A 25,922-nucleotide genomic window follows, 5' to 3' on the forward strand; every position below is an offset into this window, starting at 1 on the left:
TAAATACCTAATTTTGTATTGCTGATTCAACTTATTAGCCAGGGTTCGTGCCGATAACCAAGAATTTACAACTTTCAGATGAGACTGAATTAAGGTGACGATTAATATTGACTGCTATTGATGTAAAATATTACTAGGCTTTTAAGAGTTTATTCGGAAGATAACAGCTCTATAAATATTATATTGTGGTGCCCCGACTCTCTAGTTAATTACGGAGAAATTATTTTATAGAATAGCATGTCATATCACTTAATCCGGCATAGCCAAAAGACACGAGAACAGGAACATTGCCTTAAAATTTCAGTAACACTGAACTTCTGCGATATGGATTGAATAGTGCCCTAATATAATTAAACCGGTTTATAGTGCCCTAATATAATTAAACCGGTTTATAGTGCCCTAATATAATTAAACCGGTTTATAGTGCCCTAATATAATTAAACCAGTTTATAGTGCCCTAATATAATTAAACCGGTTTATAGTGCCCTAATATAATTAAACCAGTTTATAGTGCCCTAATATAATTAAACCGGTTTATAGCGCCCTAATATAATTAAACCGGTTTATAGTGTCGTCCACAATCTAGTATAGGAAGAAGACAAGGAAATGATTTGGGTTCATAGAAGTTTTATTAACTATTCAAAAAGTACAATCAATATACTATATCAAAATATCAAGTTTGTTTTCAAGCACCTTCAGATGCTAGTACCCTCTACAATATACTGTATAACTGTAAACAATATATCCTTTTAAACATGATCAGGTTTGTTACAAAAAATAATTCAAATCTATTCCCTGAGATTAGTAGACAAAGACAATGGGTTAGTCTACAGGATCATTATACCATATTATTCCCCCGTGTCATCTGTTAACAGCAGACCTTTTTGCTCCAAATACTATTGGAAATCATTTCAAATGCCGGGCGGGGTTTGCAGTTTTAGGATGATTCTATTGGTCCGTTAACCCAGGCAAGCACAATGCAAAGAGAAAACATATATATATGAAATAATCCAATAGTATTTGAAACCAGGTCTAAACATTAGACATTTAATAATTAATGCAGATTTTGTCCATTAATTAGCTACCGTGATTATTTTATAACTTAATTTCTCTGGTGTTTATGGAGGAGTATATCTCTTCGGTGAGCGGTACGTATGTTTTCTTAGCTGGATCTAGGAAGTACAGAGGATCTTGGACCACAGCTGGGTTGAAGCCCTCTTCCACCAACGTCACTTTCTTCATCTTAAATGTTCCCGTCATCTCGAAGGAGGTCTTAAGTGTTATACATAAGAATACATTTAAGATTATTTTAAGAATATAAACTCAGCAACAAAAAAAAAACGGGACCTTTTTCAGGACCCTGTCTTTCAAAGATAATTAGTAAAAATCCAAATAACTTCACAGATCATTGTAAAGGGTGTAAACACTGTTTCCCATGCTTGTTCAATGAACCATAAACAATTAATGAACATGCACCTGTGGAACGGTCGTTAAGACACAAACAGCTTACAGACGAGAGGCAATTAAGGTCACAGTTATGAAAACTTAAGACACTAAAGAGGCCTTTCTACTGACTCTGAAAAACACCAAAATAAAGATGCCCAAGATCCCTACTCATCTACGTGAACGTGCATTAGGCATGCTGCAAGGAGGCATGAGGACTACAGATGTGGCCAGGGCAATAAATTGTAATGTCTGTACTGTGTGACGCCTAAGACAGCGCTACAGGGGGACAGGACAGACAGCTGATCGTCCTCGCAGTGGCAGACCACGTGTAACAAAACCTGCACAGGATCGGTACATCCGAACATCACACCTGCGGGACAGGTACAGGATGGCAACAGCAACTGCCCGAGTTACACCAGGAATGCACAATCACTCCATCAGTGCTCAGACTGTCCGCCGTAGGCCTGTTGTAAGGCAGGTTCTCACCAGACATCACTGGCAACAACGTTGCCTCTGGGCACCAACCCACCATCGCTGAATCAGACAGGACTGGCAAAAAGTGCTCTTCACTGACGAGTCGCTGTTTTGTCTCACCAGGGGTGATGGTCGGATTCACGTTTATCGTCGAAGAAATGGGAGTTACACAGAGGCCTGTACTCTGGAGCGGGATCGATTTGGAGGTGGAAGGTCCGTCATAGTCTGGGGCAGTGTGTCACAGCATCATCGGACTGAGCTTGTTGTCATTGCAAGCAATCTCAACACTGTATGTTACAGGGAAGACATCCTCCTCCCTCATGTGGTACCCTTCCTGCAGACTCATCCTGACATGACCCCCCAGCATGACAATGCCACCAGCCATACTGCTCAATCTGTCTGTGCCTGGATCTCAATCCCATTGAGCACGTCTGGGACCTATTGGATAGGGCTAGGGCCATTCCCCCCAGAAATATCTGGGAACATCTCACAGCAAGAGCTGGCAAATCGAGTACAGTCCATGAGGAGGAGATGCACTGCAGTACTAAATGCAGCTGGTGGCCACACCAGATACTGACTAACTTTTGATTTTGACCCCCCCCCCCCCCCCACCCTTTGTTCAGGGACACATTATTCCATGTCTGTGGAACTTGTTCAGTTTATGTCTGTTGTTGAATCTTGTTATGTTCATACACATATTTACACAAGTTTGCTGAAAATAAACGCAGATAGTGTGAGGACGTTTAAACACACACACAGAGTGTACAAACATTAAGTACATGTTCCTAATATTGAGTGTTTGAAGGTTCTCCCATCTCCACAGAGGAAGCTGGAGCTCTGGCAGAGGGAACATCGGGTTCCAGGTCACCTCCCTGACCAATGCCAGCTCTAGGAAGTATTGATGGTTCCAAACTTATTACAAATACGTATCTCATTTACACAAATATTCACACCCTTGAGTCAATGAATGTTAGAAGCATCTTTGGCAGAGGTGCTTCTAACAACTATTGACTCAAGTGTGAATATTTATGTAAATGGAGGTTTGGAACAACCGAGACTTTTCCTAGAGCTGGCCGCCCGGCCATCGGGGGAGGAGGGCCTTGGTCAGGGTGGTGTCCAATGCCCCAGAGTTCCTCTGTGGAGATGGGAGAACCTTTCAGTAGGACAACCATCTCTGCAGCACTCCATCAATCAGGTCTTTATGGTAGAGTCGCCAGATGGAAGCCACTCCTCAGTGAAAGGCACATGAAAGCCTGCTTAGAGTTTGCCAAAAGGTACAGTTGGAGTCATTAAAACTCGTTTTTAAAACACTCCACATATTTCTTGTTAACAAACTATAGTTTTGGCAAGTCGGTTAGGACATCTACTTTGTGCATGACACAAGTCATTTTTCCAACAATTGTTTACAGACAGATTTCACTTATAATTCACTGTATCACAATTCCAGTGGGTCAGAAGTTTACATACACTAAGTTGACTGTGCTTTTAAACAGCTTGGAAAATTCCAGAAAATTATGTCATGGCTTTAGAAGCTTCTGATAGGCTAATTGACATAATTTGAGTTAATTGGAGGTGTACCTGTGGATGTATTTCAAAGCCTACCTTCAAACTCAGTGCCTCTTTGCTTGACATCATGGTAAAATCATAAGAAATCAGCCAAGACCTCAGTAAATAAATTGTAGACCACAAGTCTGGTTCATCCTTGGGAGCAATTTCCTGAAGGTACCACGTTCATCTGTACAAACAATATGGGACCACACAGCAGCCATACCGCTCAGGAAGGAGACGCGTTCTGTCTCCTAGAGATGAACGTACCTTGGTGTGAAAAGTGCAAATCAATCCCAGAACAACAGCAAAGGACCTTGTGAAGATGCTGGAGGAAATGGGTACAAAAGTATCTATATCCACAGTAAAATGAGTCCTATATCCAATCAAATCAAATGTATTTATAAAGCCCTTCTTGCATCAGCTGATATCTCAAAGTGCTGTCCAGAAATCGACATAACCTGAAAGGCCGCTCATCAAGGAAGAAGCCACTGCCCCAAAACCGCCATTAAAAAAAAGCAAGACTACGGTTTGCAACTGCACATGGGGACAAAGATCGTACTTTTTGGAGAAATGTCCTCTGGTCTGATGAAACAAAAATAGAACTGTTTTGCCATAATGACCATCGTTATATTTGGAGGAAAAAGGGGGATGCTTGCAAGCTGAAGAACACCATCCCAACCGTGAAGCACAGGGGTGGCAGCATCATGTTGTGGGGTGCTTTGCTGCAGGAGGGACTGGTGCACTTCACAAAATAGATGGCATCATGAGGGAGGAGAATTATGTGGATATATTGAAGCAACATCAAGACATCAGTCAGAAAGTTTAAGCTTGGTCGCAAATAGGTCTTCCAAATGGACAATGACCCCAAGCATACTTCCAAAGTTGTGGCAAAATGGCTTAAGGACAACAAAGTCAAGGTATTGGAGTGGCCATCACAAAGCCCTGACCTCAATTCCATAGAAAAATTGTGGGCAGAACTGAAAAAAGTATGCGAGCAAGGAGGCCTACAAACCTGACTCAGTTACACCAGCTCTGTCAGGAGGAATGGGCCAAAAGTTACCCAATTTATTGTGGGAAGCTTGTGGAAAGCTACCTGAAACGTTTGACCCAAATTAAACAATTTAAAGGCAATACTAATTGAGTGTATGTGAACTTCTGACCATCTGGGAATGCGATGAAAGAAATAAAAGCTGAAATAAATCACTCTACTATTGTTCTGACATTTCACACTCCTAAATTAAAGTGGTGATCCTAACTGACCTAAGACAGGGAATATTTACTAGGATTAAAGGTCAGGAATTGTGAAAAACTGAGTTTAAATATATTTGGCGAAAGGTGTATGTAAACTTCCGACTTAAAATGTACCTAAAGGACTCTCTGAGTATGAGAAACAAGATTCTCTGGTCTGATGAAACCGAGATTGAACTCTTTGGCCTGAATGCCGAGGAAACCTGGCACTATCCCTACAGTGAAGCATTGTGGTGGCAGCATCATGCTGTGGGGATGTTTTTCAGCATCAGGGACTGGGAGACTATTCAGGATCAAGGGAAAGATGAACGGAGCAAAGTACAGAGATCCTTGAAGAAGTCCTGAGCGCTCTGGAGCAGGTTCTCAGACTGGGGTGAAGTTTCACCTTCCAACAGGACAACGACCCTATACACACAGCCAAGACAACGCAGGAGTGGCTTCAGGACAAGTCTCTGAGCCAGAGCCCAGACTTGAACCTGATCGAACATCTCTGGAGAGACCTGAACATAGCTGTGCAGCGACGTTTCTCATCCAACCTGACAGAGCTTGAGAAGATCTGCAGAGAAGAATGGGAGAAACTCCCCAAATACAGGTGTGCCAAGCTTGTAGCGTCATACCCAAAAAGACACCAGGCTGTAATCGCTGCCAAAGGTGCTTCAACAAAGTACTGAGTAAAGGGTCTGAATACTTATGTAAATGGGATATTTCAGTTTTTTATGTTTAATAAATCTGCAAAACATTATTGATCAAAACCTGCTCCAGAGCACTCAGGACCTCATACTGGGGCGAACATTCTCTCAATTTCGAGTCTCATAGCCAACGGTCTGAATACTTAAATAAGGTATTGTTTTTTTTATTTTTTATACATTTGCAAAAATGTCTAAAACCTGCTTTGTCATAATGGGGCATTGTGTGTTGATTGATGATAAAAAAAATGTTTAATTTAATCAATTTTAGAATAAGGCTGTAACGTAACAAAATGTGGAAAAAGTGAAGGGGTCTGAATACTTTCCCGAATGCACTGTAAACAGTATACAAGTATATTTAAAGAGCTCAGTATACTTCAAGACAACAGATTTTTTTCAACTTGAACGACAGAGGTGTTAAAAGAGCATTTCAATAGTAAAATACCTGGACAGTTACACGGATTAAAATCATGATTAAAAAGAAATGTCGGGTAAAAGCTCACCTGTATTCTAATGAAACGCGGTCTTGCGTACGCAGGGAGGTAGCTGGCTACTTGGCTGAAGGTGCTAGCGCCGTCAAACTCTTTCCCTTCTTCCACCTTTACAGCAGCCATTCCAATCCTCCCCTCGTGACCTGGAGAGAGACAATACTCAGCCTACATTTTTTTTATTTATTTTTTTTACCTTTATTTAACTAGGCAAGTCAGTTAAGAACAAATTCTTATTTACAATGACGGCCTACCCCGGCCAAACCTGGGCCAATTGTGCCCAGCCCTATGGTTCCTCCCAATCACGGCCGGTTGTGATACAGCCCCGGGATCGAACCATGGTCTGAAGTGACGCCTCTAGCACTGAGATGCAGCGCCTTAGACCGCTGCGCCGCTCGGAAGCCCACATACCAAATGCCACCCAATGTAGGGCACCCAGAGCCCTATAGGCCCTTGACAGAAGTAGTGCTCTCTACAGGGAATAGGGTGCATTTGGGACGCATATTCAGAGTCATGACAAGTCTGTTGTACGTGTAGTCTATTGTACGTGTAGTCTATTGTATGTGTAGTCTATTGTACGTGTAGTCTATTGTATGTGTAGTCTATTGTACGTGTACGGATGTGAAGTCTATTGTATGTGTTGTATATTGTATGTGTAGTCTATTGTATGTGTAGTCTATTGTATGTGTAGTCTATTGTATGTGTAGTCTATTGTATGTGTAGTCTATTGTATGTGTAGTCTATTGTATGTGTAGTCTATTGTATGTGTAGTCTATTGTATGTGTTGTATATTGTATGTGTAGTCTATTGTATGTGTAGTCTATTGTATGTGTAGTCTATTGTATGTGTAGTCTATTGTATGTGTAGTCTATTGTATGTGTAGTCTATTGTATGTGTACGGATGTGAAGTCTGTTGTACGTGTAGTCTATTGTGTGTATGAATGAGTGGTCTATTGTATGTGTTGTATATTGTATGTGTAGTCTATTGTACGTGTAGTCTATTGTATGTGTAGTCTATTGTATGTGTATGGATGAGTAGTCTATTGTACGTGTAGTCTATTGTGTGTGTATGGATGAGTAGTCTATTGTACGTGTAGTCTATTGTATGTGTATTGATGAGTAGTCTATTGTACGTGTAGTCTATTGCACGTGTATGGATGAGTAGTCTATTGTACGAGTGTACAGATGAGCAGCCTGTTGTACGAGTGTATGGATGAGCAGCCTGTTGTACGAGTGTATGGATGAGCAGCCTGTTGTACGAGTGTACGGATGAGCAGCCGATTGTACGAGTGTACGGATGAGCAGCCTGTTGTACGAGTGTGCGGATGAGCAGCCTGTTGTACGAGTGTACGGATGAGCAGCCTGTTGTACGAGTGTGCGGATGAGCAGCCTGTTGTACGAGTGTACGGATGAGCAGCCTGTTGTACGAGTGTACGGATGAGCAGCCTGTTGTACGAGTGTACGGATGAGCAGCCTGTTGTACGAATGTACGGATGAGCAAACTGTTGTACGAGTGTACGGATGAGCAGCCTGTTGTACGAGTGTACGGATGAGCAGCCTGTTGTACGAGTGTACGGATGAGCAGCCTGTTGTACGAGTGTACGGATGAGCAGCCTGTTGTACGAGTGTACGGATGAGCAGCCTGTTGTACGAGTGTACGGATGAGCAGCCTGTTGTACGAGTGTACGGATGAGCAGCCTGTTGTACGAGTGTACGGATGAGCAGCCTGTTGTACGAGTGTACGGATGAGCAGCCTGTTGTACGAGTGTACGGATGAGCAGCCTGTTGTACGATTGTATGGAGGAGCAGCCTGTTGTACGAGTGTACGGATGAGCAGCCTGTTGTACGAGTGTACGGATGAGCAGCCTGTTGTACGAGTGTACGGATGAGCAGCCTGTTGTACGAGTGTACGGATGAGCAGTCTGTTGTACGAGTGTACGGATGAGCAGCCTGTTGTACGAGTGTACGGATGAGCAGCCTGTTGTACGAGTGTACGGATGAGCAGCCTGTTGTACGAGTGTACGGATGAGCAGCCTGTTGTACGAGTGTACGGATGAGCAGCCTGTTGTACGAGTGTACGGATGAGCAGCCTGTTGTACGAGTGTACGGAGGAGCAGCCTGTTGTACGAGTGTACGGATGAGCAGCCTGTTGTACGAGTGTACGGATGAGCAGCCTGTTGTACGAGTGTACGGATGAGCAGCCTGTTGTACGAGTACAAATGAGCAGTTGATTTGATTTATTTTTGTAGTCTCCTACTAGCGAATAGCTAACTTATCTAAAGCCAAATCTACTGTTTAAATTAATACCTACCCAATAAACTAAAACGATATTAATTTAAAACGACTGTAAGCCCTATATTAATTTAAAACGACTAAGCCCTATATTAATTTAAAACGACTAAGCCCTATATTAATTTAAAACGACTGTAAGCCCTATATTAATTTAAAACGACTGTAAGCCCTATATTAATTTAAAACGACTGTAAGCCCTATATTAATTTAAAACGACTGTAAGCCCTATATTTGTTTGCCAGGAAACACAATTCTTAAAATAACCTATAATGTAACTAATACCATATAGTACATGTTGTGAGTAATACCATATAGTACATGTTGTGAGTAATACCATATAGTACATGTTGTGAGTAATACCCTATAATATATGTTGTGAGTAATACCATATAGTACATGTTGTGAGTAATACCATATAGTACATGTTGTGAGTAATACCATATAGTACATGTTGTGAGTAATACCATATAGTACATGTTGTGAGTAATACCATATAGTACATGTTGTGAGTAATACCATATAGTACATGTTGTGAGTAATACCATATAGTACATGTTGTGAGTAATACCATATAGTACATGTTGTGAGTAATACAATATAGTACATGTTGTGAGTAATACCATATAGTACATGTTGTAACTAATACCATATAGTACATGTTGTGAGTAATACCCTATAATACATGTTGTAAGTAATACCCTATAACAATGTAAGTAATAACCTATAACAATGTAAGTAATAACCTATAATACATTATCATAGGTTATTACTTACAACATATAACCTATAACTTAGTAGCTAACAATCTAAATCTGACCATATAGATTAATATTTACCTTCAACTTTCACGCCATATACATTAGCCTCCTCGATGCAGTCCACCATTGTGAGGATATCTGCCACTTCGGTTGTAGCAACATTCTCGCCTTTCCACCTGAAATAACAAAACACATTTCCATGTTGGTCAACCCCAAGAGATGTTTGGCAGCCCCAAGAGATGTGTAATTTGAACCCTGAGTGACATACTGTGTAGGGTTGGAAAATTCTGATACCTTTACCAAAATTCCCAGGTTTTCCAGAATATTTCCTTCAGATTTTCCAACGGGCATTTCTGGAAAAGCTGGGAATTTTGTCAAGCGTATTGCCTACCTGAAAGTGTCACCAACCCGATCCTGAAACTGAACAAAGTTTTGTTCATCGATCCTCAACAGGTCTCCAGTGTTGAAGTACAGGTCACCTTTCTGTAAAACGTCTCTCAGTCTCTTCTTCTCTGTCTGCTGGTCGTTACCAGCGTAACCAACGAAGGGAGATCTCTTGGTTATCTTTCCAACCAAAAGTCCAGCCTCACCTAAAAAAAAAAGGAAGATGAGGATAATGATGCTGATGCTCCCAATATTTATTTTAAGAACTATGTATCAAGCGACTAAGGAGCACTGATCTGGGATCAGCCCCCCCCCCCCGTAAATGTAAACGTATGCATTGTTATCTGAGAACTGACCATAAAGCAGCCCTATTGACTGATAAGAACCTGGAGCCGTGTGTGATTGCAAAGACGACATTGGGTCATACTTTACCCAATGTTGTTCTGTCAACAATATAAAACCGGACCCAATCCATGTCACACGGTGTCCAAAGCTAGACAGTTCACAGTTAGCGAGTAAATACAGAGGGTTGGTCAACTAGAAAATCTAAATTTAGTGAAGAAACTACGGCCCTGTACAGAAAGCAGTTGCAACATGATGCTGCTCCCAAATTCACCCCTGTCTCAACTTTGTACCGTCAACAATATGAAGCAATGACTTGGACCCAATCCATGTCACAGTCTGCCTTAAACTAAAGTAACTTTGATAGACATCAGATTACAAACAGAGTGTCCAAAGCTAGACAGTTCACAGATTTTATGTCAGTGGGGTAAAAGTCAACAGAAAATGTCTTTAAAAATGGTACCTTTCATTGCTTGGATACACAGACCCTTGGAGTTCCTAACAGGTTCCTCCTTCTCAATGTCAAATTTGATCAAAGTATAGGGGAACAGTCTCTGAAAGTGAAACACAATTACCCCCCCAAAAATTATATATATATATAAAACAAAAATCTGTTGGGGCGGCACATCATTTACACATCAGGTAGTGATTTGAATCCATGTGTGATCTACGTGTGGTTATCCTGGTTTCATTGTGTTGAGGTCAGATCACTACCTACCCTGTGGAGAAAGTTGACTCGTCCAACCACTCCGATCTTGCTGGTGTAGTTGATGAAGCCGATGTTGCCCTCGGTGGCAGCGTACAGTTCCCTGACAGCTACGTCTCCAAAACGATTCAGAAACTCTCTCCAGATGTCTGAACGGACCCCGTTGCCGATGGCAATACGCACCTTATGATCCTTCTCGTTGTCTTTCTGAAAATAGAAACGGGACGGAGATGGATTTGTCTATTGAGTAGGATATCCTTTCACACAGTCGGAGGTTAGAAAATAACAATTACAGGGTGGTGAAGTGTTTCCAATATATTTTCTCCAATTAAAAGCAGTTAAATGTAACTTTGTTGGGTCATCTGAGTTTTTTTAAACAGACCTAAGGCAATAAGGTGGCTGTAACTTTAAAATAAAAACTATAGTTGTACACTATTATGCCGGAGTTACTACATATACTAAAAACGTGTATTTTAGCAGACACTCTTATTTTTTATTTAATTTAACCTTTATTTAACGAGGCAAGTCAGTTTAAGAACAAATTATTTTGTACAATGACGGCCTACTCCGGCCAAACCCTAACTCGGACGACGCTGGGCCAATTGTCCGCCGCCCTGTGGGCCTCCATCACGGCCGGTTGTGATACAGCCTGGAATCGAACTAATGAGATGCAGTGCTTTAGACCGCTGTGCCACTCGGGAGCCCTACAGTAGTAGCTTTGATAGACATCGTATTATAAACACACACACAGAGTGTCCAAAGCTAGACAGTTCACAGTTGGCAGGTACACTACCAGTCAAAAGTTTTAAAACACCTCCTCATTCAAGGGTTTTTCTTTCTTTTACTATTTTATACATTGTAGAATAATAGTGAAGACATCAAAACCATGAAATAACACATATGGAATCATGTAGTAACCATAAAAAGTGTTAAACAAATTGAAATGTATTTTATATTTGAGATTCTTCAAAGTAGCCACCCTTTGCCTTGATGACAGCTTTGTACACGCTTGGCATTCTCTCAACCAGCTTCACCTGGAATGCTTTTCCAATAGTCTTGAAGGAGTTCCCACATATGCTGAGCACTTGTTGGCTGCTTTTCCTTCACTCCGCGGTCTGACTCATCCCAAACCATCTCAAATGGGTTGAGGTTGGGGGATTGTGGAGGCCAAGTCCACTGATGCAGCACTCCATCACTCTCCTTCTTGGTAAAATAGCCCTTACACAGCCTGGAAGTGTGTTGGGTCATTGTCCTGTTGAAAAACAAATGATAGTCCCACTAAGCCCAAACCAGATGTGATGGTGTATCGCTGCAGAATGCAATGGTAGCCATGCTGGTTAAGTATGCCTTGAATTATAAATAAAATCGCAGACAGTGTCACCAGCAAAGCACCCCCACACCATAACACCTCCTCCTCCATGCTTTACGATGGGAACCACACATGTGGAGATCATCCGTCCATCCACACAGATGGAACCAAAAATTGGAACCAAAAATTTCAAATTTGGACTCCAGACCAAAGGACCAGTCTAATGTCCATTGCTCATGTTTCTTGGCCCAAGCAAGTCTCTTCTTCTTATTGGTGTCCTTTAGTAGTAGTTTATTTGCAGCAATTCGACCATGAAGGCCTGATTCACGCAGTCTCCTCTGAACAGTTGATGTTGAAATGTGTCTGTTACTTGAACTCTGAAGCTGGTAACTTTAATGAACTTATCCTCTGCAGCAGAGGTAACTCTGGGTCTTCCTTTCCTGTAGCAGTTATCATGAGAGCCAGTTTCATTATAGCGCTTGATGGTTTTTGCGACTGCACTTGAAGAAACTTTCAAAGTTATTGAAATGTTCCATATTGACTGATCTTCATGTCTTAAAGTAATGATGGACTGTCGTTTCTCTTTGCTTATTTGAGCTGTTCTTGCCATAATATGGACTTGGTCTTTTGCCAAATAGGTCTATCTTCTGTATACCTTGTCACAACACAACTGATTGGCTCAAATGCATTAAGGAAATAAATTCCACAAATTAACTTTTGAGAAGGCACACCTGTTAATTGAAATGCATTCCAGGTGACAACCTTATGAAGCTGGTTGAGAGAATGCCAAGAGTGTGCAAAACTGTCATCAAGTCAAAAGGTGGCTACTCTGAAGAATCTCAAATATAAAATATATTTTGATTTGTTTAACACTTTTTTGGTTACTACATGATTCCATATGTGTTATTTCATAGTTCAATGTCTTCACTATCATTCTACAATGTAGAAAATAGTAGACAAACCCTTGAATGAGTAGGTGTTCTAAAACCTTTGACCGGTAGAGTAAATCAAGGGTCGGTCAACTAGAAAATCTAATTTAGTGAAGCAACTACGGCCCTGTACAGAAAGCAGTTGCAACATGATGCTGCTCCCGAATTCACCCCTTTCTCATTCTCACGTTGGGAAACATTTTCGTACTGGTCCCCAGTGGGGAATCGAACCCACAACCCTGGCATTGCAAGCGCCATACTCTACCAACTGAGCCACACAAGGATCGGTGTCCTAGACGAGGTGTCCTTTACCATGGGTGTGTTGCAGAGGTATCTCATGGTCTCTCCGATGTACTGCATCACCGTTACATGATGTTTCCTACAGTCCTCCCAGAACTGAGACGCTGAAAACTTTCTCCTCAGAACAACTGTTATGCCTGGTATAAAAGAGACAGATGATGTAACAGATTGGGTATTTAATCATATATCCTGATTAACTTACACCATCTTGTTTAGGACATGTTTTAAAAGTAGACCAAAGTCCTCTTTTCACTGTGCAACACGAAACATGTCGAACTCCTATGTGGAATGTATGAGTGTGAAAACTACTAATGTGTCTAATGGCTTCGTTCATCATGCAATACACTCTGCTCTGATTGGCTTTGTTCATCATGCGATACACTCTGCTCTGATTGGCTTCTTCATCATGCAATACACTCTGCTCTGATTGGCTTCGTTCATCATGCAATACACTCTGCTCTGATTGGATTCGTTCATCATGCAATACACTCTGCTCTGATTGGCTTCGTTCATCATGCGATACACTCTGCTCTGATTGGCTTCGTTCATCATGCGATACACTCTGCTCTGATTGGCTTCGTTCATCATGCAATACACTCTGCTCTGATTGGCTTCGTTCATCATGCAATACACTCTGCTCTGATTGGCTTCGTTCATCATGCAATACACTCTGCTCTGATATGTATAGAGTATGACACAGATACAAACACATTGACACGTTAAATAAACAAATCTGACAACTCATTCCTAGCATTTCAAAATAAGAGTCATAACGTTACCCCTCTCGATGGCCCCAGCGAGTCCGATGAGGAAGCCTGCGCTGTGATAGAGAGGCAGGTTGATATAGAACACATCCTCGGACGTCACGCCTGAGAGGGCTTGGATAAAGGACGCAGTCCACACCCTCTCCTGGGTCACCAGAGCCGCTTTAGGTAGACCTACAGTCAGATAGGACAGTGGGTTATCTATAGACAATAGGTAGACCTACAGTCAGATAGGACAGTGGGTTATCTATAAACAGTGGGTTATCTATAAACAGTGGGTTATCTATAGACAGTGGGTTATCTATGGACAGTGGGTTATCTATGGACAGTGGGTTATCTATAGACAATAGACACAGTGGATTGAATGACATATTCATAACAAATCCTACCCCCAGGAAACAATTCAATAGGTATAAGCAACAACAACAACAAAAATTATTTCAGATTTACATGAAGTGCCTACATCCAAATTCATCCATTAGGGGACTAGGAGCCCTTTCCAGAAACCATCCACAGCTTCTTCCTGCCCTAGTCCCAGGGCTGGAAGGAGTGGTAGCAGTGGTTCCTGAGGTGTAGTGGAGGACTGAGGTGTAGAAGAGGACTGAGGTGTAGAGGAGGACTGAGGTTCTTACCAGTGGTTCCTGAAGTGTAGAGAAGGACTGAGGTTCTTACCAGTGGTTCCTGAGGTGTAGAAGTGGACTGAGGTGTAGAAGAGGACTGAGGTGTAGAGGAGGACTGAGGTGTAGAGGAGGACTGAGGTGTAGAGGAGGACTGAGGTGTAGAAGAGGACTGAGGTGTAGAAGAGGACTGAGGTGTAGAAGAGGACTGAGGTGTAGAGGAGGACTGAGGTGTAGAGGAGGACTGAGGTGTAGAGGAGGACTGAGGTGTAGTGGAGGACTGTGGTTCTTACCAGTAGGTCCTGAGGTGTAGAGGAGGACTGAGGTTCTTACCAGTGGTTCCTGAGGTGTAGAGGACTGAGGTTCTTACCAGTGGTTCCTGAGGTGTAGAGGAGGACTGGGGTTCTTACCAGTGGTTCCTGAGGTGTAGTGGAGGACTGGGGTTCTTACCATGGGTCCTGAGGTGTAGAGGAGGACTGAGGTTCTTACCAGCGGTCCCTGAGGTGTAGAGGAGGACTGAGGTTCTTACCAGTGGTCCCTGAGGTGTAGTGGAGGACTGGGGTTCTTACCAGTGGGTCCTGAGGTGTAGGAGGAGGACTGGGGTTCTTACCAGTGGTTCCTGAGGTGTAGTGGAGGACTGGGGTTCTTACCAGTGGGTCCTGAGGTGTAGTGGAGGACTGAGGTTCTTACCAGTGGTTCCTGAGGTGTAGAGGAGGACTGAGGTTCTTACCAGTGGTTCCTGAGGTGTAGTGGAGGACTGGGGTGTAAAGGAGGACCATGGTTCTTACCAGTGGTTCCTGAGGTGTAGAGGAGGACTGAGGTTCTTACCAGTGGTTCCTGAGGTGTAGATGTAGAGCGCAGGGCTCTTGCTGGTGATGTTGGCCCTGAGGTCAGCTGACAGGGGAGTGTCTGAGGCCTGGGTGATATGTTCTGAGAGGGGGTTGATGCCTTCTACACTGCACTCCTCTGACAAGAGGTACACAGAGATACCCTGCTGTTTTAGTGTAGGGAGAACCTCCTCCACTGCCTCTTTCAGCTCTGTAGGATACAGGGAAGGAGAGAGGGAGAGAGACAGACAGGGAGAGACAGACAGAGGGAGACACACATGTAGAGAGAGACAGAGAGAGAGAGACAGGCAGGGAGAGACAGACAGAGGGAGACACACATGTAGAGAGAGACAGAGAGAGAGAGACAGGCAGGGAGAGACAGACAGAGGGAGACACACATGTAGAGAGAGATAGAGAGAGAGAGAGAGAGACAGGCAGGCGATGTTACTCTCGACTCCTTAGACCAGGTTCCCCACCTGGTGCCCTGGAGGTGATTTTATTTGGCCCCCCAAGTTTTCTGAGATGTTTTTTTTTGGACATAAAATACTAAAAATACCAGCAAATCAGCTTCAAGTGATTTTAATTTTTGGAAATCTGTTGCAATATATTTCCTTTGATAATAGAGAGATAAATATGATCAGATGTAAGCAAGGTTTGAAATAATGTTTTAGTCAAATATATATTTGGGCTTCTTCCAGTCAACTTGCAGTCTACAAATTATTAGTAATTATGTTCAGGTCCTCCATTGAGAAATGCCTGGGGTTTCTACACTACATACCAGAACATTCTATGTCTTGCTGTCAGCCCCTCAGAAGATCAACCTTGAGCAACGTGCCAAATGAGGGCTTATGTTACATTCCTAGTAGAATACATTGCTTATAAAATACAGTATTAAACATTCCAATAGAATACATTCCTTATACATTCCTAATAGACTGGCCAAACCTAGGCATGCATAGCTCACCGCATGATCCTCAAACCAAAGACTGGCCAAACATGTGTTTCTAAAGGTGAATTCATTATTATGTCATTTTAAGTCATTCTTTAAAAAATAAAAAAAATTATACAGCCTAAATTTGAAATGTATAGGCATGTTGTTGTGCTGTTGAAATCCTGAGCGCTCCTGCCAGACTGTAGCGTGTCTCAAATGCTTCACAATTTATTTCTTAAAATAATAATAATAATAATAATAATAATAATAACAACAATAATAATAATTATAATAATAACGTAATAACAATGATAATAATTATAATAATAATAATATTAACAACAATAACGATAATATACTAATAACATCAACAATATAACCCAAATAATGTGTTTTCGTTCCTTCTTCCTAGGCTACCTGGCTTGCTTCTGACTGATTTAGAGTTAGTGAGCTGTTTAATAGCCTGTTGAAATGTTTAACATCAATTGATAGTGACAGAATCACACATTACTTCCCACGCAGTACATGTTTTGTGTCCTCCGCTATGGGTTGTAGCGCAGCCCTGTCATAGACACAAACCTAAGATATCAGAGTCACGTCTTTCCATTTTATAGCTAGTTTCTAGTCCTGGTTTTAACTTAACATACCAAGCCCTTCACTCACTGACACCGGGACATTTAAGGAGTACATGGTGACTGAAGGAATTGGCTGAAAAATATATGGATAGAGACTATAATTTTGTCTGTCAAACAAATAGGCCTCGGTCTTATTGCTTGAATATGAAGAAATTGGTTCCAACACAAAACTACTTGTTGTTAGTAGCTTAAAGTCAAATTAAGACTTTTCATCTTTAGGACTCCTAGATTTAGCCAACTTTCAGCACCCATGCGCTGTCCATCTCCTCCTCTACCGCTTCATAATACGGTCAATTATATCCGTGCTAATTCTATGTACATATTTCCAAATTAAATCCAATTACTTGGAATAATGTTGACTGCAAACTGGTTCATGTTAACATATTTAGCAAAGATGGGATGGGTCTACGTTTTGTCATTTCGTTTCTGTAAGCCGTTTAACAAACTATAGCGGACAAACGTTGGAGTTGATTCCAATGCAATACATAAAATACACAACTTGAAACAACCACATATTTAAATCACGGAACACGTTCTGATTGGCCAGTGCGGGACCAAGCCACGACACAGGTACAACCCAGCCCTTTCACGCCACAGCCAGCACTGCTCCGGATAAAAATAAAAATAAAATGTATTTAACTAGGCAAGTCAGTTAAGAACAAATTCTTATTTACAATGACGCCTACCCCGGCCAAAACCGGGCGACGCTGGGCCAATTGTGCGCCGCCCTATGGGACTCCCAAAAACGTTCGGATGTGATACAGCCTGGAATCAAAACAGGGGCTGTAGTGACGCCTCTTGCACTGAGATGCAGTGCATTTAGACCACTGCGCCACTCGGGAGCCCCAGTGAAAAGATAAAAAAGCATTAGACACACCCCCAAACCTATAGCCAGCGTTTAGATTTACCATTGTGCTAAGTGTGTTAATCAATTACAAATTACATGATTCTCCCCCTGCACGAAATGTTAAAATACTAAACCCTCCCAACTAACTGAAATTGAAAAATGACGACCCTCCCCCATTTTCCTCTGGGTAAAAAAAAATGTGTACATTTTGACCACTCCCTAACTAAAAGTCGGGCAAATAGTCTACACGCCAATTGCCTTTGAGAACGGGCAGAAAAGTTTACTTCAACATGTGGGAGGCAAAAAAGACAATATCGGAGTTTAATTCAATAAGGGAAATGCTGAGAAATGGAGAGTTGATTTGGTTAACGGGTAAAAGAAGAAGATAGCAGTACCTGCTATGGTATGTGTGAAGATTGTGAGGCACTATACAAATTCGACAGTCACGAGATGGGTTTGTTCAAGTGAACTGTAGCCTACTGTTCAGATGGGTTAAATGGAATCTGACATCTTGGACACTTCCTGAATGTCTGTAACCTCTCACATAGCCTTAATATGAACTCCTGCAGAATTAAACATTTCTTGTAGTAAAATTATACATCAAACGTAATAAATGTTTACTAAGGAACAGGAGTGGGGAAATCTGATTTATTTCAGCATCTGGAGAATATAAACGCTCAGATACTGTCTGTAGTAGAGGTGCGATCTTTCAAAGCAGTATTTTAAACCACATAAAATATACATCCAAGCCGAACTGAAAATGTATCAGAAACATGTTGGGTCGTTTTTTCAAAGCTTTATATTTCCTTACAACCGGTCAAATGTATGTCACTTTGAAAAATCTCCCCAGTCCCGAAACTCCGCGAAAGTTGACAGAACATTTTACCGATGTCAGTTAGATTACAGTTTTCCTTCTATTAATCTGGTGAGCAAGGGTTTATTTAATCTATGGCAACATACTGTACAATGACAGAATAGAAGTTGACTAACAAATAGCCTAAACAAATGTCGGAAATTACAAACAGAAACATATATAGTCAGACAGAAAGAAAAAAAATCATGCACAACTTGCAAAAAAAATAAATCGCTCGCCTAAAGCACATTTTCTATATTAGTGGTTAAAGGCCTCAGATTTTCACTTTATCTCATTTAGTCAGGCGGTTGTGGATGGGTTATTAGCTACCGCTACTGCGAGCGGTTGTGGGTGAACAAGCAGCTGACCCGGGCACTACTATGGCGAACACATTTCTGATTTCAAGTAGTTTACAGTGAGAGTCGGTCTTACTAATGGAACACACTAGTATAATGATTGCCGTTTAGGGTTTTTGAAATATATACCGTAGGCCTACCCCTAGACTAGTTAGTGCCTAGTAGTCTAGAAACACATGCACCCCAACTTTAAGGGTTTCACTAGTTACCTCAGCCCTAAAGTCAAAATTGGCTATATGTTTTTTTGGTCTTAATTGAAGGTTAGTCATAAGGTTAAGTGTGGTAAGGTTAGGTTTCAAATCATATTTTTAATAAGAGAAATTGTAGGAATATGCGGAGTTTAGCCATAATTATGGCTTTGTGGCCGTGGTTACTAGTGACAAACCGACCCTATCCTTTACCTACGCGTGTGTCGTGAACAACATTAGCGTGAGCAAACAGTGGAATTAGTAGGGTCGCCTTCAAAATAAAAGTCCTACATTGAAACTGATGAACATAGTGGAATCCTTACCTGCCGCCGCGATGATCACTTTGGCCCCACAGCATGAGAAACAGTGTAGCAGAGATTTTGACCGTATGTTGAAGTTTAGCAGAGCGGTTGCACAGCCCAGTTTGGCCAGGCCCAGCCAAATCCACGCGTAAGAGGGTTCGTTCCCCATAAAGAGAGCTACCGTGTCCCCCTCTTTTAGATTAGCGTGAGTCTTCAATGCTCTGGCAACCTTGTTACTCTGCTTATCCACCTCGATGTAAGAATGGGATGTCCCCTCAAAATGCATAAACGTTTTATTCGGTTGTTTCTTCACCGTGTCCAAAAAGCAGTCCAAAATGCTATAGAAAGGATTTTTCTTTTTGTATTTTTGCAGCCTGATTCCAAGTTTGATTGCTCTGAAGATATATAAACAGTCTTGGCCAAAGTATGGATCGAATAACGTTTTCAGAAGAAAGGGCAAAACAGCCAACCCGGCTATGATCGTAAGCCAAATGTACATCTTGAAGCTGCGGGTTACAGACGCCTGTGCCGCTGAGAATTAGAAGGTTGTAGGACTACCTCCAAAAAACGGAACGTTATAAAGTAACAAATGGGTGGCAAAGTTCAATCCGAAATCCCGACCTCGCATAACAAGCAGCCCCTAGTGCAGTGGGCGGTGTACATGTTCTCCCTAATTCCTCCCCCTGTGGGTTGCCAGATTGAGTTTATTGAACATTTAACTGATATTTCACATGAAAAAAAAGATCTCTGATATGATCATGAATTATGTACATATGGCTCAAATTAAAATAAACAGTTGATAATCGTCTGTTACTGGCAAGCAGCTGGAAATACCATTTACAAACGTCATTCAATACAGAAAGAATATGGCAACCAATGCCCTGCAACAACCTTTGAGCGAGCCTAGTGGGCGGGCACATCACCCAACCAGTAGTTCGGCACTGATTGGATAAAACTTATGAAAGACCCTTGTGAAAAGAACGCTGGAGTTGTGAGCTAATATTCATTGTGCCATGTGTACAGATGTTGTTGTAGACAGTAAAGTAGCCTAGTAGAGCCTGATTCAGTAGACAGTAGAGGTACACAGTAGAGCCTGATTCAGTAGACAGTAGAGGAACATAGTAGAGCCTGATTCAGCAGATAGTAGAGTAGCATAGTAGAGCCTGATTCAATAGACAGTAGAGTAGCATAGTAGAGCCTGATTCAGTAGAGCAGCATAGTAGAACCTGATTCAGTAGACAGTATAGGAACATAGTAGAGCCTGATTCAGTAGACAGTAAAATAGCCTAGTAGAGCCTGATTCAGCAGATAGTAGAGTAGCATAGTAGAGCCTGATTCAATATAGTAGCATAGTAGAACCTGATTCAGTAGATAGAGCCTGATTCAGCAGATAGTAGAGTAGCATAGTAGAGCCTGATTCAGTAGACAGTATATGAACATAGTAGAGCCCGATTCAGTACATAGTAGAGCCTGATTCAGTAGAGTAGCATAGTAGAGCCTGATTCAGTAGACAGTAGAGGAACATAGTAGAGCCTTATTCAGTAGACAGTAGAGGAACATAGTAGAGCCTGATTCAGTAGAGGAATATAGTAGAGCTTGATTCAGTAGACAGTAGAGCAGCATAGTAGATCCTGATTCAGTAGACAGTAGAGCAGCATAGTAGATCCTGATTCAGTAGACAGTAGAGCAGCATAGTAGATCCTGATTCAGTAGACAGTAGAGCAGCATAGTAGATCCTGATTCAGTAGACAGTAGAGGAACATAGTATTCAACATTCAATCAATCCCTATACCAGTCTGCTGTTCCCACATGCTTCAAGAGGGCCACCATTGTTCCTGTTCCCAAGAAAGCGAAGGTAACTGAGCTAAACGACTCACTTCCGTCATCATGAAGTGCTTTGAGAGACTAGTCAAGGACCATATCACCTCCACCCTACCTGACACCCTAGACCCACTCCAATTTGCTTACCGCCCAAATAGGTCCACAGACGATGCAATCTCAACCACACTGCACACTGCCCTAACCCATCTGGACAAGAGGAATACCTATGTGAGAATGCTGTTCATTGACTACAGCTCGGCATTCAACACCATAGTACCCTCCAAGCTCGTCATCAAGCTCGAGACCCTGGGTCTCGACCCCGCCCTGTGCAACTGGGCGGGGTGAGGGTAGGCAACAACATCTCCTCCCCGCTGATCCTCAACACTGGGGCCCCACAAGGGTGCGTTCTGAGCCCTCTCCTGTACTCCCTGTTCACCCACGACTGCGTGGCCACGCACGCCTCCAACTCAATCATCAAGTTTGCGGACGACACAACAGTGGTAGGCTTGATTACCAACAACGACGAGACGGCCTACAGGGAGGAGGTGAGGGCCCTCGGAGTGTGGTGTCAGGAAAATAACCTCACACTCAACGTCAACAAAACTAAGGAGATGATTGTGGACTTAAGAAAACAGCAGAGGGAACACCCCCCTATCCACATCGATGGAACAGTAGTGGAGAGGGTAGCAAGTTAAGTTCCTCGGCATACACATCACAGACAAACTGAATTGTTCCACTCACACAGACAGCATTGTGAAGAAGGCGCAGCAGCGCCTCTTCAACCTCAGGAGGCTGAAGAAATTCGGCTTGTCACCAAAAGCACTCACAAACTTCTACAGATGCACAATCGAGAGAATCCTGGCGGGCTGTATCACCGCCTGGTACGGCAACTGCTCCGCCCTCAACCGTAAGGCTCTCCAGAGGGTAGTGAGGTCTGCACAACGCATCACCGGGGGCAAACTACCTGCCCTCCAGGACACCTACACCACCCGATGTCACAGGAAGGCCATAAAGATCATCAAGGACATCAACCACCCGAGCCACTGCCTGTTCACCCCGCTATCATCCAGAAGGCGAGGTCAGTACAGGTGCATCAAAGCTGGGACCGAGAGACTGAAAAACAGCTTCTATCTCAAGGCCATCAGACTGTTAAACAGCCACCACTAACATTGAGTGGCTGCAGCCAACACTAACATTGAGTGGCTGCTGCCAACACACTGACACTGACTCAACTCCAGCCACTTTAATAATGGGAATTGATGGGAAATGATGTAAATATATCACTAGCCACTTTAAACAATGCTACCTTATATAATGTTACTTACCCTACATTATTCATCTCATATGCATACGTATATACTGTACTCTATATCATCGACTGTATCCTTATGTAATACATGTATCACTAGCCACTTTAACTATGCCACTGTTTACATTCTCATCTCATATGTATATACTGTACTCGATACCATCTACTGTATCTTGCCTATGCTGCTCTGTACATCACTCATTCATATATCCTTATGTACATATTCTTTATCCCCTTACACTGTGTACAAGACAGTAGTTTTGGAATTGTTAGTTAGATTACTTGTTGGTTATTACTGCATCGTCGGAACTAGAAGCACAAGCATGTCGCTACACTCGCATTAACATCTGCTAACCATGTGTATGTGACAAATAAAATTTGATTTGATTTGATTTTAACTCTGGGTCTTCCTTTCCTGTGGTGGTCCTCATGAGAGCCGGTTTCATCATAGTGCTGGATGGTTTAGAAACTTTAGAAGTTCTTGAAATGTTCCATATTGACTGACCTCCATGTCTTAAAGTAATGATGGACTGTTGTTTCTCTTTGCTTATTTGAGCTGTTCTTGCCATATTATGGACTTGGTCTTTTACCAAATAGTCTTCTGTATAAACACCCCCCCCCCCCCCCCCCCTACTACTTTATCACAAACACAACTGATTGGCTCAAAAGCATTAAGGAAAGAAATTCCACAAATGAACTTTTAACAAGGCACACCTGTACCCCCCCCCCCCCCCCCCGGGAGGTGGAATGTCGAAGACACTAGGATGTGCAATATGTCTTTCATTGGCATTTTTTTCTGGGAAATAGAGACTTTGAACTGTTGACGAGTTAATAGAACCCTTTTTATTACAGTCCACATCAGTAAGATCTAAACGAAAAGTTATTATAAATTACATTAAAGCAACATCATTTATATTATAAAGAACTGTATTTTGTTACATGCACAGCATATCTCACAACCTTGATATAAAAAATAGTTTAATTTAGAAAAACTAAAATAAAAAAAATCCTTCAGTACAGATAAAAATCCATTAAAAGAACACAAGACACACAGACAGAAGAAGTGTAACATTTTAGAAACGTGGAAATCATTGACTAGAGCGAAGCCAGATCACACAAGGCTTGTATCCTACTACGTATTCATCCGTTCTGGAAGGCACATTCACTGCACACCACAACCTAAGACAGCTATTGGTCCTAACACACATGAACACAAGGTTTACTTGTACACGTTTGTGGCAATTTAGAATTACCGCGGCGTAATGATGGCCGCACCGTAATGATGATCCTAATGATGACCCCGGCGTAATGATGACCTCGGCGTAACGATGACCCCGGCGTAACGATGACCTCAGTCATTTCCCACATCATATCACGTGGGGCGGTTGGTAGCCTAGCGGTTAAGATCGTTCGAATCGCCGAGCCGACGAGGTGAAAAATCTGTCGATGTGCTCTTGAGCGAGTCACTTAAACCTAACTTCTCCTGTAAAAGTCTCTCTGGATCAGAGCGTCTGCTAAATGACTCAAATATTAATGTAAATGTAAAATTGAACCAAAATACTACAATTCAAGACTTCAAGACAATTCAATCTCCACTAGCTCCATTTCCTCCCTTTTCTAAGAACAGTGTCATGCAGAGTCTTTGGACTGTTCGCTCTTATTGTCGATGAGAGAATGGACCGTCAAAACCACCGTCCTGCTGTTGACTCCGCTTCAGCTCAGAGAACAGACTCTTAGAACACAGCCGGTTCTGGAACTGGTTCTGATTCTGCCAGTCCCCCTCAGAGCCAGGGACAGGCTCTCTGTAGCTTGATCTACTACTACCAGTCTTCATACTGGGGACAGACTGAGTTAAAGCTTTGGTCTGAGGCGGGACACTGGGGAAAGTCGAGGCTTTGGCGCAAGACTGAACATGGACAAAGTCTTTGTAAACTGTCACGTCAGAGTTGTCAGTGGTGTGGTCATCAGCTGAAGAAGGTCCACGCAAAGGGAACGGTTTCACAGTTTCCATTTTTCCGCCTGGGTGAGAGGAAACTGCGGGGACGTGGCGGCCATCTTGGGACCCATTACTGGACAAACTCCAATCACTCGATCCTCCTTCATCTCTAACGGGAAGCTCCTCCTGGACCAGGAAGGGTTTAGTGTTACTACGGTGACACAGGAAGTTGTCATCGTCTGATCTCCCCGACTCCGCCCCCTGCAGGTACAGCTCCCTGCTGGTCTGGGTCCTCAGAGTAACGTTAGTAAAATCACCGCGGTAACAGTCGAGGGAGGTTTGACCAATTTGATGAGAGGATTTGTGAGGAGGAAGTGAGAGGAAGAGTCCCGGAGAGACATGGGGTTTCCTAAGCAAGTTTGCAGGGGCTCCTTTCTCCTTTCCATTGGTCAGGAGGTTCAGGTGGGTGGGTTTACTCACAGGCCTAGTATTCCAGGTGGTGTTGGCTGCAGCTGACGTGGTTTTGGAGTCAGGCTCAGAGGACCTCTTGGCCTTCAGGATCCTCCCCTCATCACCACAGGACATGGTGATCTCAGGGAAGTGGCTAGCTGGACATGGGGTTTTATTAGGAGAACCTGACGCGTTGCCTGGATGGTTGTCAGTAGCGGCCTCTGTCTTTGATGACGAGCCTGTTGATACAAGAGATCATTTGGAACAATCAATCTTTTTTTTATATATAGATAGATAGATAGATATATATATATATATATATATATATATATATATATATAGAGATATAGATATATATAGAGATATAGAGATATATATATATATATATAGAGATATATATATATATAGAGAGATATATATATATATAGAGATATAGAGATATATATATATATATATATATATATATATAGAGATATAGAGATATATATATATATATATATATATATATATATATATATATATAGAGATATATATATATAGAGATATATATATATATATATATATAGAGATATAGAGATATATATATATATATAGATATATATATATAGAGAGATATATATATATATATATATATAGAGATATATATATAGAGAGAGATATAGAGATATATATATATATATAGAGATATATATATATATAGAGAGATATATATATATATATATATATATATAGAGATATATATATAGAGAGAGATATAGAGATATATATATATATATAGAGAGATATATATATATATATATATATATATATATATATATATAGAGATAGAGATATATATATATAGAGATATAGAGATATATATATATAGAGATATAGAGATATATATATATATATATAGAGATATAGAGATATATATATATATATAGAGAGAGATATAGAGATATAGAGATATATATATATATATATATATAGAGATATATATATATATATAGAGAGATATATATATATATAGAGAGATATATATATATAGAGAGAGATATAGAGATATATATATATATATAGAGAGATATATATATATATAGAGATATAGAGATATATATATATATATATAGAGATATAGATATATATATATATAGAGAGATATAGAGATATAGAGATATATATATATAGAGATAT

General features: G+C 41.5%; 2 protein-coding genes across 3 annotated transcripts in view; both read right to left on the reverse strand.

Moving 5' to 3' along the window:
* Positions 1-610: 610 nt before the first annotated feature.
* LOC110521219 (long-chain fatty acid transport protein 2) lies at positions 611-20,093 on the reverse strand. Its single transcript, XM_036968926.2, has 10 exons — positions 19,252-20,093; positions 15,120-15,329; positions 13,690-13,848; positions 12,923-13,047; positions 10,385-10,579; positions 10,130-10,220; positions 9,332-9,530; positions 9,019-9,116; positions 5,906-6,036; positions 611-1,272 (listed from the first exon to the last, which is right to left on the reverse strand). Exons 1-10 carry the CDS (start codon positions 19,727-19,729, stop codon positions 1,096-1,098), a joined length of 1,863 nt encoding a protein of 620 aa, XP_036824821.2. The 5' UTR covers positions 19,730-20,093; the 3' UTR covers positions 611-1,095.
* Positions 20,094-23,178: 3,085 nt separating this feature from the next.
* The window catches only part of LOC110521221 (centrosomal protein of 152 kDa), a 45,937-nt gene continuing 43,193 nt past the window's right edge, over positions 23,179-25,922 (reverse strand). For both annotated transcript variants that reach the window (XM_090231048.1, XM_090231047.1), the window contains exon 30: positions 23,179-24,985. In XM_090231048.1, the coding sequence (XP_090087174.1) occupies positions 24,018-24,985 (968 nt within the window). In that variant the 3' untranslated portion in view covers positions 23,179-24,017. The remainder of the gene's footprint in view (positions 24,986-25,922) is intronic.

The sequence above is a fragment of the Oncorhynchus mykiss genome, chromosome 4, assembly GCF_057628025.1.
Source record: "Oncorhynchus mykiss isolate SJ-2025 chromosome 4, ASM5762802v1, whole genome shotgun sequence".
NCBI lineage: Eukaryota > Metazoa > Chordata > Actinopteri > Salmoniformes > Salmonidae > Oncorhynchus > Oncorhynchus mykiss.

What these genes read in the sequence shown, in the direction of transcription:
- LOC110521219 (XM_036968926.2), bottom strand. Translation starts at nt 19,729, where the DNA reads ATGTACATTTGGCTTACGATCATAGCCGGGTTGGCTGTTTTGCCCTTT. An exon ending in CTACACCTCAGGAACCACTG is followed by an intron (nt 13,849 to 15,119) that starts GTAAGAACCTCA and finishes ATCTGACTGTAG; the next exon opens with GTCTACCTAAAGCGGCTCTG. An exon ending in GTGTATCCAAGCAATGAAAG is followed by an intron (nt 9,531 to 10,129) that starts GTACCATTTTTA and finishes TTTTTTTTTTAG; the next exon opens with GTGAGGCTGGACTTTTGGTT.